Source organism: Gadus chalcogrammus, chromosome 9 (assembly GCF_026213295.1).
Source record: "Gadus chalcogrammus isolate NIFS_2021 chromosome 9, NIFS_Gcha_1.0, whole genome shotgun sequence".
NCBI classification, from domain to species: Eukaryota; Metazoa; Chordata; class Actinopteri; order Gadiformes; family Gadidae; genus Gadus; species Gadus chalcogrammus.
In genome coordinates this window covers 25884320-25898927 of record NC_079420.1, presented here as the reverse complement: position 1 = coordinate 25898927, position 14608 = coordinate 25884320, and the positions used below count along the sequence as shown (strand labels likewise).

General features: G+C 43.9%; 1 protein-coding gene across 1 annotated transcript in view; it reads left to right on the top strand.

Moving 5' to 3' along the window:
• Positions 1-14608, top strand: part of swap70b (switching B cell complex subunit SWAP70b) — a 69701-nt gene that overhangs the window by 33728 nt on the left and 21365 nt on the right. The window contains 3 exon segments of the mRNA XM_056599531.1: positions 7087-7194; positions 7444-7610; positions 12872-13070. Of these exon segments, the coding sequence (XP_056455506.1) occupies positions 7087-7194; positions 7444-7610; positions 12872-13070 (474 nt within the window).

The window sequence follows — 14608 nt, the reverse complement described above, 5'->3', positions numbered from 1 at the left end:
TGTTGAGCTGCAAGTCACTGTCGCACAACACTCTTGGCACGAGCACAACTAGAAGAACTAGCAGAAACATAAACGCACAAACAAACATACACACAGCAGACACAAAGCAGTCAGAGAGACTGTCTCTGTGAGTGTGGTGCTGTTTCTGTTCACACACCGTGCTCACACACTGTCCTGCACTGATGTCTGCTTAGCGCTCACACGTTGGTGATAAAAGAGGTTGTATGTTATCAGGATGTACCGCCTGGCCAAAAGAACATTTGGTCCAACTGAGGTTCAAGGTCAAAGGTCTGGTTAGAATGTTAAAAACAGATTGGCTCTGCAACGCCAGTGGAGGGAGGCTACTAGCATAAGCAGAAGTTATTTAACACAAACTATCAAAAGGAACAAATGTCAGTTAGTCGTTAGGAGGAACTGGAAATCGTCACCCCACAGTCCACACTTTTAGCTGTGTGGTTAAAGTGTTGAACAATTTTTCCCTGCCAGCTATATGACTTTAACATAGTGAGTCACAGTCGGCTGTTCTTTCTTTAACTTCCTTTAAAACCAGATCCTCTACAGTCCGGCATGCAAACTAATATCAGTATATAACTTTCTAATGGGCACTGAGAGATCATGAAGAAGGCAGGAGAGGATCCAGGGAAAGGATTCTGTGTTCCTGAGGTTAAACCTCCTCAGCCATGGTGCTCCAAAATGATTTATGTATTTTGGTTCACCCAACTTGATCTCGGGTTTGATTATGCTTTAAAAACAACTTTACTTTCATGTTTTACTGGAAAATTAACTACCACTACTAACTACCCTCCTACTTCCTGAATTATTTACATTAATCCCTATAACGCCATGAAGGAAGAACGAAGACATTTGTTTTTCAAATGAATGAGAAAAAGATTAAAGAGTAGATTAGAATTAGGTTTTTATATATTTTTTGTGGTTGACGTGATAATTTGTGTTTTGGATTTAATCCTTTGAAGGGTGGAATCTTGTCAAATTAACAAACATTTTGTGTCTGTTTATGTTTGTGTGTGTTTGTGATGATTTGATTTGATATATATCAGTGGCGGCTGGTGGTTTTTAAAGTGAGGGAGGAAGGACTGCGCCCTTGGTTGCCATTGGCCTGCTGGCACTGTTAGTGGCATAGGGTGGCATATGAGACTCAAGTTGTTTCAGGGTGTTTTGGTGAACTACATAATAGCAGGGAGGGATAATTATGTGAATTGATACAAATCCACCAGTGGCAGCATTGTACTTTGAAAGCTGGTGGGCAGCATGTCTTGGACTACAAGGACAGAAGGAAAGGATGCAAAGCAAATTAGTCAAATCAGGCCTACTCTTGATTTGTAAAACTAAATAAAAAAATCTGGGCCTAGCATTGGGCCTATCTTGGGCCCTCAATGACTGAAGCTATTGGTTGTAATTTGGCTATGTATATTTTCAGCTACAATTGTTTTAAGAAAAATGAAGACACAAGACCAAAGGTGATGCCGTTTAAAATGCATCATGCTCTGAATCATTCACTAACATCCTTTCCACAATATCGAACAGAATGGTCAGAGAAACAAACAATTAAAAGAACAACAGGAACCTTATTTCACAAATATTTACATGGGCTGTAAGCCTAACATTGTTTGAGGCAAATGTGGATGTTAATGGGTATTTCAGAATGTTGGTCATGGTGTTAAGCCAATTAAGATTGAGGGACTTCATTTATAGCTCAAGTAAATCCTCCTCGCGGGCTCCACAGCTCGGCCGCGGGCTCCGCATCCCGGCCGCAGGGTGATATATAAGCGAACAGTAGCGCACCGCTCGGTGGAAATGTGGCATACGACTGAGCGGGTTTGTTGGTCCCTGAAGCCTAGACTTGAGGGCATAACCCCTCCCTCCGGGCTGCTCCACAGCCAGGGCTCCTAGGTTCATAGCACAGCAATGCGCTATGAACAGACGTAGGTGGGATCCAGATCCCTTAGCTAGTCACACCCACTCAGAGGTGGACTTTCCTCCTCTATCCCTTTGAGCCCCATGTTATTCACCGGCCGCCAACACTTTCAGGGAAATTAATGGGAGTTAACGGAGGCTGCGGGAGAAACGACCTCCTGAAGTAATTATTAATAGGCGATAGGGGGTGCTAATATCCCTTTACCCAGGGAAACAAACATTACATACAGAGGCATTCAAGTAGTAATATTTAAGGGCATTCATTCATTATTAGAGTATTCTGGGCAATCTACATTTTTTATTCTCAACAATGTTCAGGAGGATCTTCCTCCCTCTCCTCACTGCAGAAGCCTCGACTGATATATATATAAACTAGGTAGGATATATATATAAACACAAAAAGTAAGGAAATTTGTGTCTGGTAGATAATCTCGTTGTTGTAAAAATGCTTTTTGGCATAAATCTTATACCATAAATCAACATGACAAAAAATCGGCCTCTAGTGCTCTGCCCCTCAATATTGAAATAAATGAATGTGCGATCTCTGATCCAAATTATTTAGACTTGCCTTTTATAAACACTTCTCTGAAGCTCGTCATTTATTGGATAAGCTGTTTCCTGGTCCCTCCCCCTCTGAGGTCTCTGAAGCTGGTCATTTATTCAATGTTGGTCACCCCCTGGACCGTGTCTCGCATTTCTCCTTTCAGCCATTTACATCTACTAAGGTCCTCAGAACCGTACAATCTACAGACCCTAAGTCATAGATTGGTGAAGATCACTTAGACTCCTTTTTGGTCAAATTTGCTGCTCCAACTATCAGTGAGCCACTGTCTTAAATTTTTTATCGTTCCATTCCTCCGGGCTTATTTCCGCTGGTCTGGAAATCTGCACGTGTCACTCCATTGCACAAGGGTTAGGAGAATCTGGATAACTATCGTCCGATCTCTACACTTCCATGCCTGGCCAAAGTACTTGAGACCTTAGTCAACTCTCAATTCAAGTGTGTCTTGTCAAGCCACTCTATTCTTAGTCCTCACCAATCCGGTTTCAGACCTAACCATAGAAACATCACTGCTATCACACTTGTAACCAACAACGTAGGCTTGGATACAGGTGCTTCTGCGTGGTTTAATGACAACCTATCTTTAACAAAAGGTGTTCCTCAAGGCTCTGTATTGGGTCCTGTACTTTTTATTATCTATATTAATGAGCTGGGGTCTCATTTATAACGGTTGCGTACGCACAAAACGGGGCTGAAAGTGGCGTACGTGACTTTCCACGCCAAGGTTGTGATCTATAAAAAACTAACTTCGCGGGAGAATGTGCACAGCCCTAAGGAAACTCTGACCCATGCGTACGCATGGTTTGGAGGAAAAAGAGAATTGGCGACGCTGACGGTGTGGTGGTGAACTGAAGTCAGACAGAAGAAATGTAGAGTGAGAAGAACGATTATGTTTTATCATCGCCCTTCATAAGTTTAATTTCAACCCGTGTCATGCATTAAATCTATGTAATCTGAATAATAGAAGTCAACTGCGTTATTTCTCAGTTATAACTCCAGAAACATCTCCTTAGAATCAAAATGAAAAAAAAGAATCTATATTTAATCCCGTCACTCCATACGGTCCACTGACGGCGCGACTGCATGGAATAAAACATCTGTCCAGACCATGGTGACAATAACATAATATTTTTATGTGACACTGTAAACACATAATCAAATGTCAATTAAATCCCAAGTTGGGTAACCAAGCCACAGTACTCCTCATCACAATCGTTATATTATTGTCCGTTCCTCTTGATGCTTTTCATGACAAATCAGCATTAAAAAGGGGTTAGTGTTGAAGAAACAATTTTACGTGGGGGATTACAAACTGATTATCCAAGGTGTTCTCGGTCAGTCTTATTACTGTAACCCTATAAATACAGCGGTGAGCCCTGTGCGTAATGCTGCACCATGGCACGCTGGCACTGCTGGAGGACCATGCAAATTGCAGGATTCGGAGGGAGAGGGTCCTTCAGAGGGACCATAACGATTTATTGGTACATAAAAATATGTACCTTTATGTCAGACCACTTCTTTTATAATTCTGGGACTGTGCGCTCCGTGCCACTGACAGAGTTCACTGCTGCAGCACATGTTGCCACTCACTTCTGCTTTTTTTTGGTTAGTGATCCCAGTCCCGTGACCGCGAACAAAACTACTTTTTGGGCCTCCACCTCACCCACACGTGTCCCCACTTCAACCTCCGAGAATTTTGCTTTTTGCTTTTCTCAGTCCTTGTGCCATTGTTTCCGACAAGACATAATACTTTGCATCTGAGTCCGTTTTATATGCACATTCATGAGGTCGTTTGCATTGACCATTTATGGAGTAAGAAAGGCGTGTACAGGGCGGAACGTGAAGCTGATTCAGCTGCACAACACTTGAAGGCACTCTGTGATTTATAAAGCAAAGATTGCTTAGAGGTGGTGCGTACGCAGGCTTTTATAAGTCTGAATATTTTTTTGGCGCACGCAAAACTTTGCTTTTGGTCGTACGTACACCTTTAGTAACGATCCCACTCACAGTTCTATAAATGAGACCCCTGGTCTCTTCTGTAACTGGTTGCCTCGCCCATCTGTACGAAGATGATACTATTCTCTGCAATACTGCAGATACCCCCCAGGCTGCTACTGATAACTTGCAGCTTTCTTTAAACTTACTACAGGACACTCTCTCTGACCTTAAACAAGTCCTTAACTTGCGTAAAAGTTTTTTTTAAGAGCTTGATGTTGATTTTATGAAACTTCGTATTTTTATTGATGATGACTCTCTTATAGAGAGAGTTGATGAATATAAATATCTTGGGCTGTGGCTTGATGAGAAGCTCTCATGTAAGCCTCATATTGCCTTGCCTCAATGTTCAGTCCCAGACTGTGGAGATATGGGATTGCCACCGGTTAAGGAATATCATCTCGATATCTCTGCATTGAGATTGCCTCCAATGATTACAAGCCATGTTTTTCCAGTGAGGCAGATGCCGCCCCACACCATCACACTGCCTCCACCATAATATGTTACTCTATCGGTGCAGCAATCAACAGAGTTCTCTGCATCTTCTCCACACATTGACCCTACGATCCAAATGCCATAGGCAGAATCTTGACTCATCACTCAACATAAATTACCAATATGTCTTGTTTCTTCAAACTTCAATCATCCAATACACCAAACACCAAACAAGAGTCAATGGCAGAGTTGGCTGTTTGGCATTGGCAGAGAAGATTGCATATTTTTCTTGGGCGCAACCTACCTACTCAGCTCTGCTACTCATCCCACAAATGCATCTTCCTTACACATGTGGTACCATTTAAAAGGGAAGGCTTCAGGCTTTCCAACGGTATAAGATTTATTGGCAAGAAGCATTGTTACAACAACGAAAGAATCAACCAAACACAAATTTCCTTACTTTTTGTGCCTAGTTTATATATTATATATACACACACACACAAATATACAAGAACAGTTTGTTCCAATGAAACGTGGTTTTGCTTATCAGCAGTAGGATCATGACTGGATTGTCCATATTTCCATCACCAAGAACTAATGAATAAAAAGCGACAGGCTAAGACTGGTAACAAGAGTCTGTGGTTAGTGAGTCTCTATCTAAAGACGTCTCTACTACACATGGTCCAACATGCCACTGAGGGATTAAAAACAAGCTGAGCTTCAATCCCGTCCATATATAGATATATTTATATATCATATAATATATCCACAGACGAACATATTGGGCCAGGTCGCTTTGATTACAAAAGCACAAAACAAGTCTGTTCATGAGATGGTGTGTTGATTGAATGAAAGGTTTTGCGGCCTCTGGTTCATCGTTCATCCAGAGTTTGCTGACCTCAGCAAACCTTTAAGTCACGCCCAAACAGGGCCGGATCATCTCCGGCCCTGTTCATCACTCGGGCCCGATCACTCGGGCCCGTGCCCAGGGGCACCAACCATTAACAACCAGTTGAGGGGGGGCACCACCTGAAAAAATATAATAAATAAATATATACATGTTCTTAATATTATTCATTTGAAATTGTTGAAAGTCCAATCATTACTCATTTATCATATTGCCGTTTGAGATATTGAAGGAGTTACTTGCCTATATGGGGCGGAGTGGGACACTAATAGCCACCGGGAGAATCCTCCCCTTCCCTGGCCCTTCCCCCCCCCCCCCCCCCCCCCCCCCCCGCCAACAACGTTTTTTTTTTGTTTTTTTTCAGTAATAAAAAAAAAAACGTTAAAAATGAATGATATAATTATAATTAAGAAAATAAAAAAGTGTAAAATAGGCCACAGTTCTGCTCTGTGTGGAACCATAAATGAGACATAGAGAGTAAGCAAGTGGTATAAATATTGGTTGGATGTTCTCAAGACATATTTTGTTTATTTTGGGGATTTTCACGGCGTCTTGACTGGGAATAAATTATGCTCAGGGCCGGCTTGCAGACGCTTCGCGGCCGCTCACAACTGTGGGCCGGTCCAACAGACGTCGCAGGCCGCTACACAATTGCGGGCCGGTCCACCTGACCTCGCTGGCCGGCCGGCCGACCGGGAAATCTCCCGATCGTCCCGACGGCCACTCCGCCTCTGTGAGGAGGAGACCTAAAGGGTCAAATAACGAAAGTCGATTTTGACATTTTGAATTGAGTGCTGTTCTTTTTGAATTGATACACATTTTGAATTGATACACATTTCATTTGAATATATTGTTCACTGATCATATGCCTACATGTAGGTAGTTGGACACGTTAGTAAATTTGCTTATGTCTGATATCTTCTGGGGGGACGGGCGTATAGTTGAGATATATTTCCCAGGGACACCGCATTGTGTTTATACGGTCCTGCGCCCAAAGGGACTCTGGTGTCAGAAATCACCCCAAAAAACACTGTACTTTACAGTTCATTCCTATGACGTGTATGATGTATGTATAATTTAAGTGTATAAACATGAATTTTCCTGGTCAGGGTTTAAAGGTGCTTTTAGCGCTCTGCTTTTTTCTACTTATGTGCCTGAACATTGTGTAAATGTCAATATGTTTATTTGAAAATAGTCTGCAGGGTCTTTTCCTATTGGCTAACATATCTCCTGCCTGCTTGCTATTGGCCAGGCCCTGGAGGAGGCGGCGGCCAGAGCGGCGGAGGAGGAGCGGCGGCGGCTGCAGACCCAGACAGAGCTCCAAGACCGCTACCGGACCGACCTGGAGAGAGAGAAGACGGTACGCTCACCCCGTCGTCAGCGTGAACACATGAGGGGGGTCTCAGGGGGCTCATGGAGGATACGGCCTCACACTCACCCGTCATCAGCGTGAACACATGAGGGGGGTCTCAGGGGGCTCATGGAGGATACGGCCTCACACCCACCCTGTCATCAGCGTGAACACATGAGGGGGGTCTCAGCGGCTCATGGAGGCTACGGCCTCACACCCACCCTGTCACCTTCATCTTTCCTCTGCGTGCGTCCCCAGGTGCGGCAGCAGATGGAGGAGCAGGTGGCCCTGAAGTCCAGCGAGCTGGAGCAGTACCTGCAGCGGGTGCGGGAGCTGGAGGACATGTACCACCGGCTGGAGGACGCGCTGGAGGAGGAGAGGGCGGCACGCCAGGACGAGGAGACGGTGCGCCGGCTGCAGGCGCGGTCAGTCACACACACGGTCACACACACACACACACACACGGTCACACACACATACACTCACACGGTCACATGCACACACGCACGCGCACACACACATACTCGTCACATCCAAACACACATGGGAAGGACTACACACTTGGTTGCCATTGGCCTGCTTGCACTGTTAGTGGCGTATGGTGGCATAACTATGTGGGACTCAAGTCGTTTCAGGGTGTTTTGGTGAACTACAAAATAGCAGGGAGGGATAATTATGTGAATTGATACAAATCCACCAGTGGCAGCATTGTACTTTGAAAGCTGGTGGGCAGCATGTCTTGGAATACAAGGAGAGAAGGAAAGGATGCAAAGCCAATTAGTCAAATCAGGCCTACTCTTGATTTGTAAAACTAAATAAAAAAATCTGGGCCTAGCATTGGGCCTATTTTGGGCCCTCAATGACTGAAGCTATTGGTTGTAATTTGGCTATGTATATTTTCAGCTACAATTGTTTTAAGAAAAACAACACAAGACCAAAAGTGATGCCATTTAAAATGCCTCATGCTTTGAATCATTCACTGACATCCTTTCCACAATATCAAACAAAAGGTCGGAGAAACAAACAATTAAAAGAACAACAACATTATTTCACAACTAATTACATGTGCTGTAAACCTAACGTTGTTCGAGGCAAATGTGGTTATTAATGGATGTTTCAGAATGTTGGTAATGGTGTTAAGCGGGTCAATCCTCCTCGCTAATTGTGTTGCAAAGATATCAGTGACCTGGTCATACCAAACACCTTTTTAAAGTGATTTCAGAATTACGGCGTGTGTAGGTCCACGTTTTCGGCACCTTTCAGACGGCTTGGTAACCCAACAGAGGAGTGCCGAAAAATAGGTAGGCTCAGCGCGTTTTGGGGATTTCGGGACCTTGCCCAACTTTTGTTGGTGGAAACGCCAATATAAGTGAACCGATCCACACAGAACCACACCGCTCGCTGGAAACCCCAATATAAGCGATCAAAGCAGCACCGCTCGGTGGAATAGAGGCATACGACTGAGCGGGTTCGTTTTTTTTCATAGCCTAGACTTGAGGGGATAACCGCTCCCTCCGGGCTGCTCCACAGCCAGGGCTCCTCTTATTGGTTCAAAGCGCAGCCGGGACTCCTTCTTATTGATTCATAGCATTGCCAGGGCTCCTGCTTATTGGTTCAAAGCGCAGCCGGGACTCCTTCTTATTGGTTCAAAGCACAGCCAGGGCTCCTGCTTATTGGTTCAAAGCGCAGCCGGGACTCCTGCTTATTGGTTCAAAGCGCAGCCGGGACTCCTTCTTATTGGTACATAGCGCAGCCAGAGCCTCCAGCCTATTCGTGAATATATTTTGCCGCGATTCAGACCCCTTAGCTAGTCCCACCCACTCAGAGGACGAATTTCCTTCTCTCTCGCATAGACCTCTGAAGAATAAGTACCGTCTCCGAGGCTCTTGGTTCCATGTCTGTGGAAAATAAAATGGGGGTTTTGAATGATTGTACGTGACAAACTCTGTACGTGGCGAGGAAGTTAAAGCTGCTCAGGTTTTGAACCACACATTTTTTCCTTCTGGATTCCACTTGGGTTTTGGATTGTCGGGCCGTTAAAGTAGTTAACTAATATGAAGAAGCATTATGCTAACGCGGATCTGCGCCGACTTAGGATGTCACGACTCTCCCAGACAAGGTTGCATAGCAACGGCAATGTTTCATAGTTTGTCTTCACTGAAATGGCACCAGAGCCCGCCTACGGAGGAGGTTGCACCAACTCTGCTCGTCTATTCACGTGTGAAATGTCAATCACGTTAGGTTGTGAATGGTTGCGAACAACTCCCGCCCATGGACCTATTAAAGAATGGACAGCGGACTGAAAAATGGCCGCCCATTCATTCCTATGCAGGGGTTGACACTAAGGTTTCAAAAGCACTTGCCCATCGGGCAAGTACAGGTCAGGTTCAACTTGCCCGAATGTAATGTTCACTTGCCCAAATTATAATCAGAATCGTGAACGGGCCTCTTTTTGCCAGGCACCCGGCCTGGTTTTGGGGGGGCTCAGAAAAATCATCCTAGCTCAGACTGAAGCTGAATGTTAGCTTCCACACATGTGTTTAAAAAATAACAAACTTCTCTTTGTTTACTTATTTATCGAGCGGTCACATCGTGCCATGAAGTGATTTCAGTCCACAGTTGCAACCTATTAAAGCTATCGCCAAATTATATGTAGACCTGCATGATTTGATGCAAATGTACGTAACTAAATGTCAGAGGTAGTAGCAAAGATATGTCTTTTTTAACTTTTAAGTTTCTTGTAGCTCTAACTGAATAATCACAATCGCGTTTAGGTTGTCAGTCACGATACTGGATTTTCTAACTTCAACACTATTCCTGGAAAAAGATTGATATTCTATACCATTTTCAATATCAGGGGAAACGTTTTTTTCAGGAAAGAACATACCCAAAGTAAAGAGATTATCTGCACAACTGCAAGGGCGATAATGTCATCTTTGGGCCAAAAGAAAGATTGTTGTGCAAGTGAAATATTCAATGGGGATAATGCTTGGTTAAAGTGAATAAAGCCATGGAACACAGCATAAGTGGAAGATAACATTTCCACCTGAAATAATTATCAGTATCAGTTGGTCGTTATCAGTTGGGAGCGCTGTCTTACTATGAGACACAAATAAGGTAGATATCTTACAATTTTGACACCTCTATTTAAAGTTCAGGGCAATCGAATGCACCAAGCCAAACACTCGCAAATAAATATATGGCCACTAGATTGCGCTGAAGAATATGTTTTCTGATTGAAGGGAATTTACCTATTTCCTAAGAAACCTTCTCTTATTCATTGATTGAAAACACCATGTTAAGTTGCAAAATTTGGCCCAGATACTGGATAATCTGTTTATGGTGGTTTTATTCGATCAGATTCAACTTTGTGGACAAAAATCACAAAGGTAATACTTCGTTTTTGGTTGTTAAAAGAACAGGGGACGTTTCTTCTTAAGTTGTTATTTGCGAGTTTTAGTCACAGAATGATATGGTTTGGACTGTTGGAATAAGTGGAGGCTCAGCTTTCATGTAATATATACAGTGGTTTGAGGGTCCAATTTCGTGAAAAAGATCGCTATTGCTGTGCGCATGTGCACAGTTATGAAACACAAAACCGTGTTCTTGACTTTCCTTGATAATTTGCCTCAATCCAAAGTACTTCCAAACTGCACTCCTCCATCACTACTCCATTTAACTTCTACCTAAACCGTTCGCGGAGGTGCTGCACTTGAGATGCTAGCTGTGTTGGCTGACCTTTAGCGAATCACTGCCAGAGACCACACTGCGAGTGAGTGACAGAAGGCGGGGCTATATTCGCACTGAAGCGATGCATGTCTGTTAACTCGCTTTCCGAGAGAAGAGAAGCTTGCCCGTTCGGGCAACCAGAAAAAATCTCAACTTGCCCAAACATTTTTTTTACTTGCCCCGGGCAAGCGGGCAACCGTTAGTGTCAACCCCTGCTATGTAAACTGCTCAATGGCGCAGAGGAACATCAAGGAGAGATATTCTTCTGCATCATGGGCGCCTAGCCACTCCCTCGTGCATGACGTGCCGGATGCATGAAATATTCTCGTTAACTAGCAATGTTAGCATTGTTAGCATTGTAGCATCATCAAAATTCATCAGCGAGAGGTCTGAGCGAGCACAGTCGCATTGTTTACCGACAATGGAAGTATAAGTTAATAACCCCCCCCGATGATTCTCTATATGTGATCTTTAAATTACACCCCTCCTGCCATCAGGACAACAATTAGTATTTAACAATTATTATGCCGGGCCGGCATGTTTTACTACCGACTCCTTTCAGCTGTCCACGCCTCCTCATTTTATTATTACATGATATAAAGATAATTATGAGCCTTTGATTGATATCCAGATTTCTTTTGCGGAGACACATTCCTGTTCCCCAACCGTATTGGAGTGAACGGAGATATCCACTTCTGGGCTCTATGAATCGAGGGACCCGTCCACAGCCCGCTTAAACAGCTGCAATACCAGATGTTATTTTCCATAGACATTTAAACATGGAACCAGGAGCCTCAGAGGCGGGACTTATTCTTCAGAGGTCTATTGAGCCACATGTTATTCACAGACCGTCAACACCGAGGAAATGAATGGGAGTCAGTGGAGGCTGAGGGAGGAACGTCCTCAAGCGTCATTTTCAATAGTTGATAGGGGGTGCTAATGTCCCTTTACCTAGGGAAACAAACATTACATATACAAAGACATTAAGGTAGTCATATTTAAGGGCATTAATTCATTACAGTAGTCTGGGCAATCTATATTTTTTATTCTCAACAATGTCAAGGAGAATCTTCCTCCATCTCCACACTGGAGAAGCCTCCCCTGTATAATACCCCATGGAGGTCATTTGTAACAAACAAAACAAGATCACAAATGTGGTTTATCAAACCACATTTGTGGTTTTGGCGGTTTTCCATAATTGACAGCCTGCAAATACGATCTCAGGATATCTGAGCTCCAATTCATATTTACTCTGTTCTCCAGCCCCTGAATGTTGGCTCTGATGACAACAGAGCCAACATTCAGGGGCTGGAGAACAGAGTAAATATGAATTGGAGCTCAGATATATAGCATGCAGGGGCTTCTCCTACTTCCTCTTTGGTCCCGGTTCCTTCCTGTCTGCTGAGCTCTGCGTTCCTCAGCTCAGACTCAGATGCTGGTGTGTCAGCAACCTGTTTTTCTCTACTGCGGTCTTATCATGAAGACAAAGAGATGATTCCAATAGTAGTTATATAAGTAGCTTGTGAGTTATCTTGTAGCAGCTCTTCCTGAAGAAATGTAGTTGTTATTTCCTGTACTATTACGCCCCCTGGAGACGCAGAGCTGAACTACATCTCCTATTCTGTTTGTGCGTCCAACCATCTGCCTTTCTGCTTCTTACTCTTCTAATTTAGAATATTGTCTAACCAGAAATCCTATAAAACTGTTAAGTAATTAATATGTTTGTAGATAAATGTATAGCAGCCTCTTCATTTAATCAGAAACAGTCGTCCATGTCTGCCATTACCTTTAAGGCCTTTCACACAGGAACTCAAGACCATCTCTGGAGACTCTGGAGATGATCCGCAAGGTTCACACATCTTCAGAGATCAAGTAGACATCCAGACCTACGCAGCAGCCATTAACTAAACAGCCATGGTGACAGCAGGGGACGGGCTCATTCTGTGTGTGTGTGCAGATTACTGGAGGAGGAGTCGACAAAGAGGGAGGAGCTGGAGAAGATCCACCTGCGGCAGCAGAGGGCAATCTCGGAGACGGAGGCGGAGAAAAAGGAGCTGGAGAAGGAGAGGAGGGCCAAGGATAGCGCCCTGCAGGACGCCATGCAGCAGCTGGAACACCTGGAGAGCGAGAGGCAGGGGGCGCTGGAGCAGTATCAGGTACACTGAGGACCACGGGGAACCAGGCCTTCTGTACTTAAACAGCTGAGTTCGGCAGCCCCTATAGGCTGAGATACACCATGCCCAAGAATTGTAATATTACCCCATTAGCTTTTTTCCTCCTATTTATTTTATTTCCAATGACTTAAGTTTTGCAGCTGAGTTTGAACTTTATGTTAACCTTGAAGGGCTGCTTGAACGCCGCCACTGTTCAGCAAACCTCATTCTCCCCTGTTCAGCATGTCTCACTCTCCCCGGTTCAGCATGTCTCACTCTCCCCTGTTCAGCATGTCTAACTCTCCCCTGTTCAGCATGTCTCACTCTCCCCGGTTCAGCATGTCTCACTCTCCCCTGTTCAGCATGCCTCACTCTCCCCTGTTCAGCATGTCTCACTCTCCCCTGTTCAGCATGTCTTACTCTCCCCTGTTCAGTGTGTCTCACTCTCCCCTGTTCAGCGTGTCTCACTCTCCCCTGTTCAGTGTGTCTCACTCTCCCCTGTTCAGCATGTCTCACTCTCCCCGTTCAGTATATCACACTTTCCCCTGTTCAGCATGTCTCACTCTCCCCTGTTCAGCGTGTCTCACTCTCCCTGGTTCATCAGATCTCACTCTCCTGCACACGTTTCCCAAACCAGGGGTCGTCAAGTAATAGTGTGTCCATTGTACACCACCCGCACGAGTTGCACTTGTGACGTAATTTCCTGGCTTGTAGCACTTATAGCGTTCCCATTTGTCTTTGTGGAAGAAAAAAACATTTATTTTGACAGATGTGCCCGAAGTTACTACTTTACAACCTTGTTGATGACGACAATTAGAAAAACATGTACTTTTAATTAAGCCTTTGGTAAATGGGGTGTAATCGAAGCACGCATTCACTGGATGCATTTCAATCCGATTCAATGTATACATACATGATTAATGCGACTATCGATCTAATAATCTAGGGGTCTTAAAGGGGTAGTTCGGAATTTTGGACATAGGGCCTGGGGCCTCATTACAGAAAAAATCCTAACTTCTCATCCTAATTTAAGTTAGGGACTCAAAGATAGGAAAAATCCTAATTTCCTATTACAGAAGCAGTCCCTACCCTGTTGGCAGTTTCCTATCTTATTTTTGGCATCCTATCTTATCTTAATTTAGGTAATCCTAACTGTTCTTTCAATCAGATTTTTCGATCGACAATCGTCAGGTTATGTCTGTTTCTGCACTCAGAGTGTGCGTGAGATTGATAGAATGAGTTACTTTTAACGTTAACAGAGACTGTTGAGGATCTTTGTTAATAACGGCAAGCTAGCACTAGTACATGGCGGGTATTGGTACAGAGAACAAGAGGTAGTAATAAAGTAGTAAAGTAATTCTTCCACCAAATTCAAAATTAATTGTCTTTGCAGGCGATAAAATGAAATTAAAATACAAATGTAACAAATCATTATGCGGTCTCGGTTGCCTTTTAGCCATCACATTTCTGTTGTGATGTTCCTCGTCTTCATTGTCATACAGACCTAGCAGTGCTGCTACCATTTTCTTCTTTTATTGACA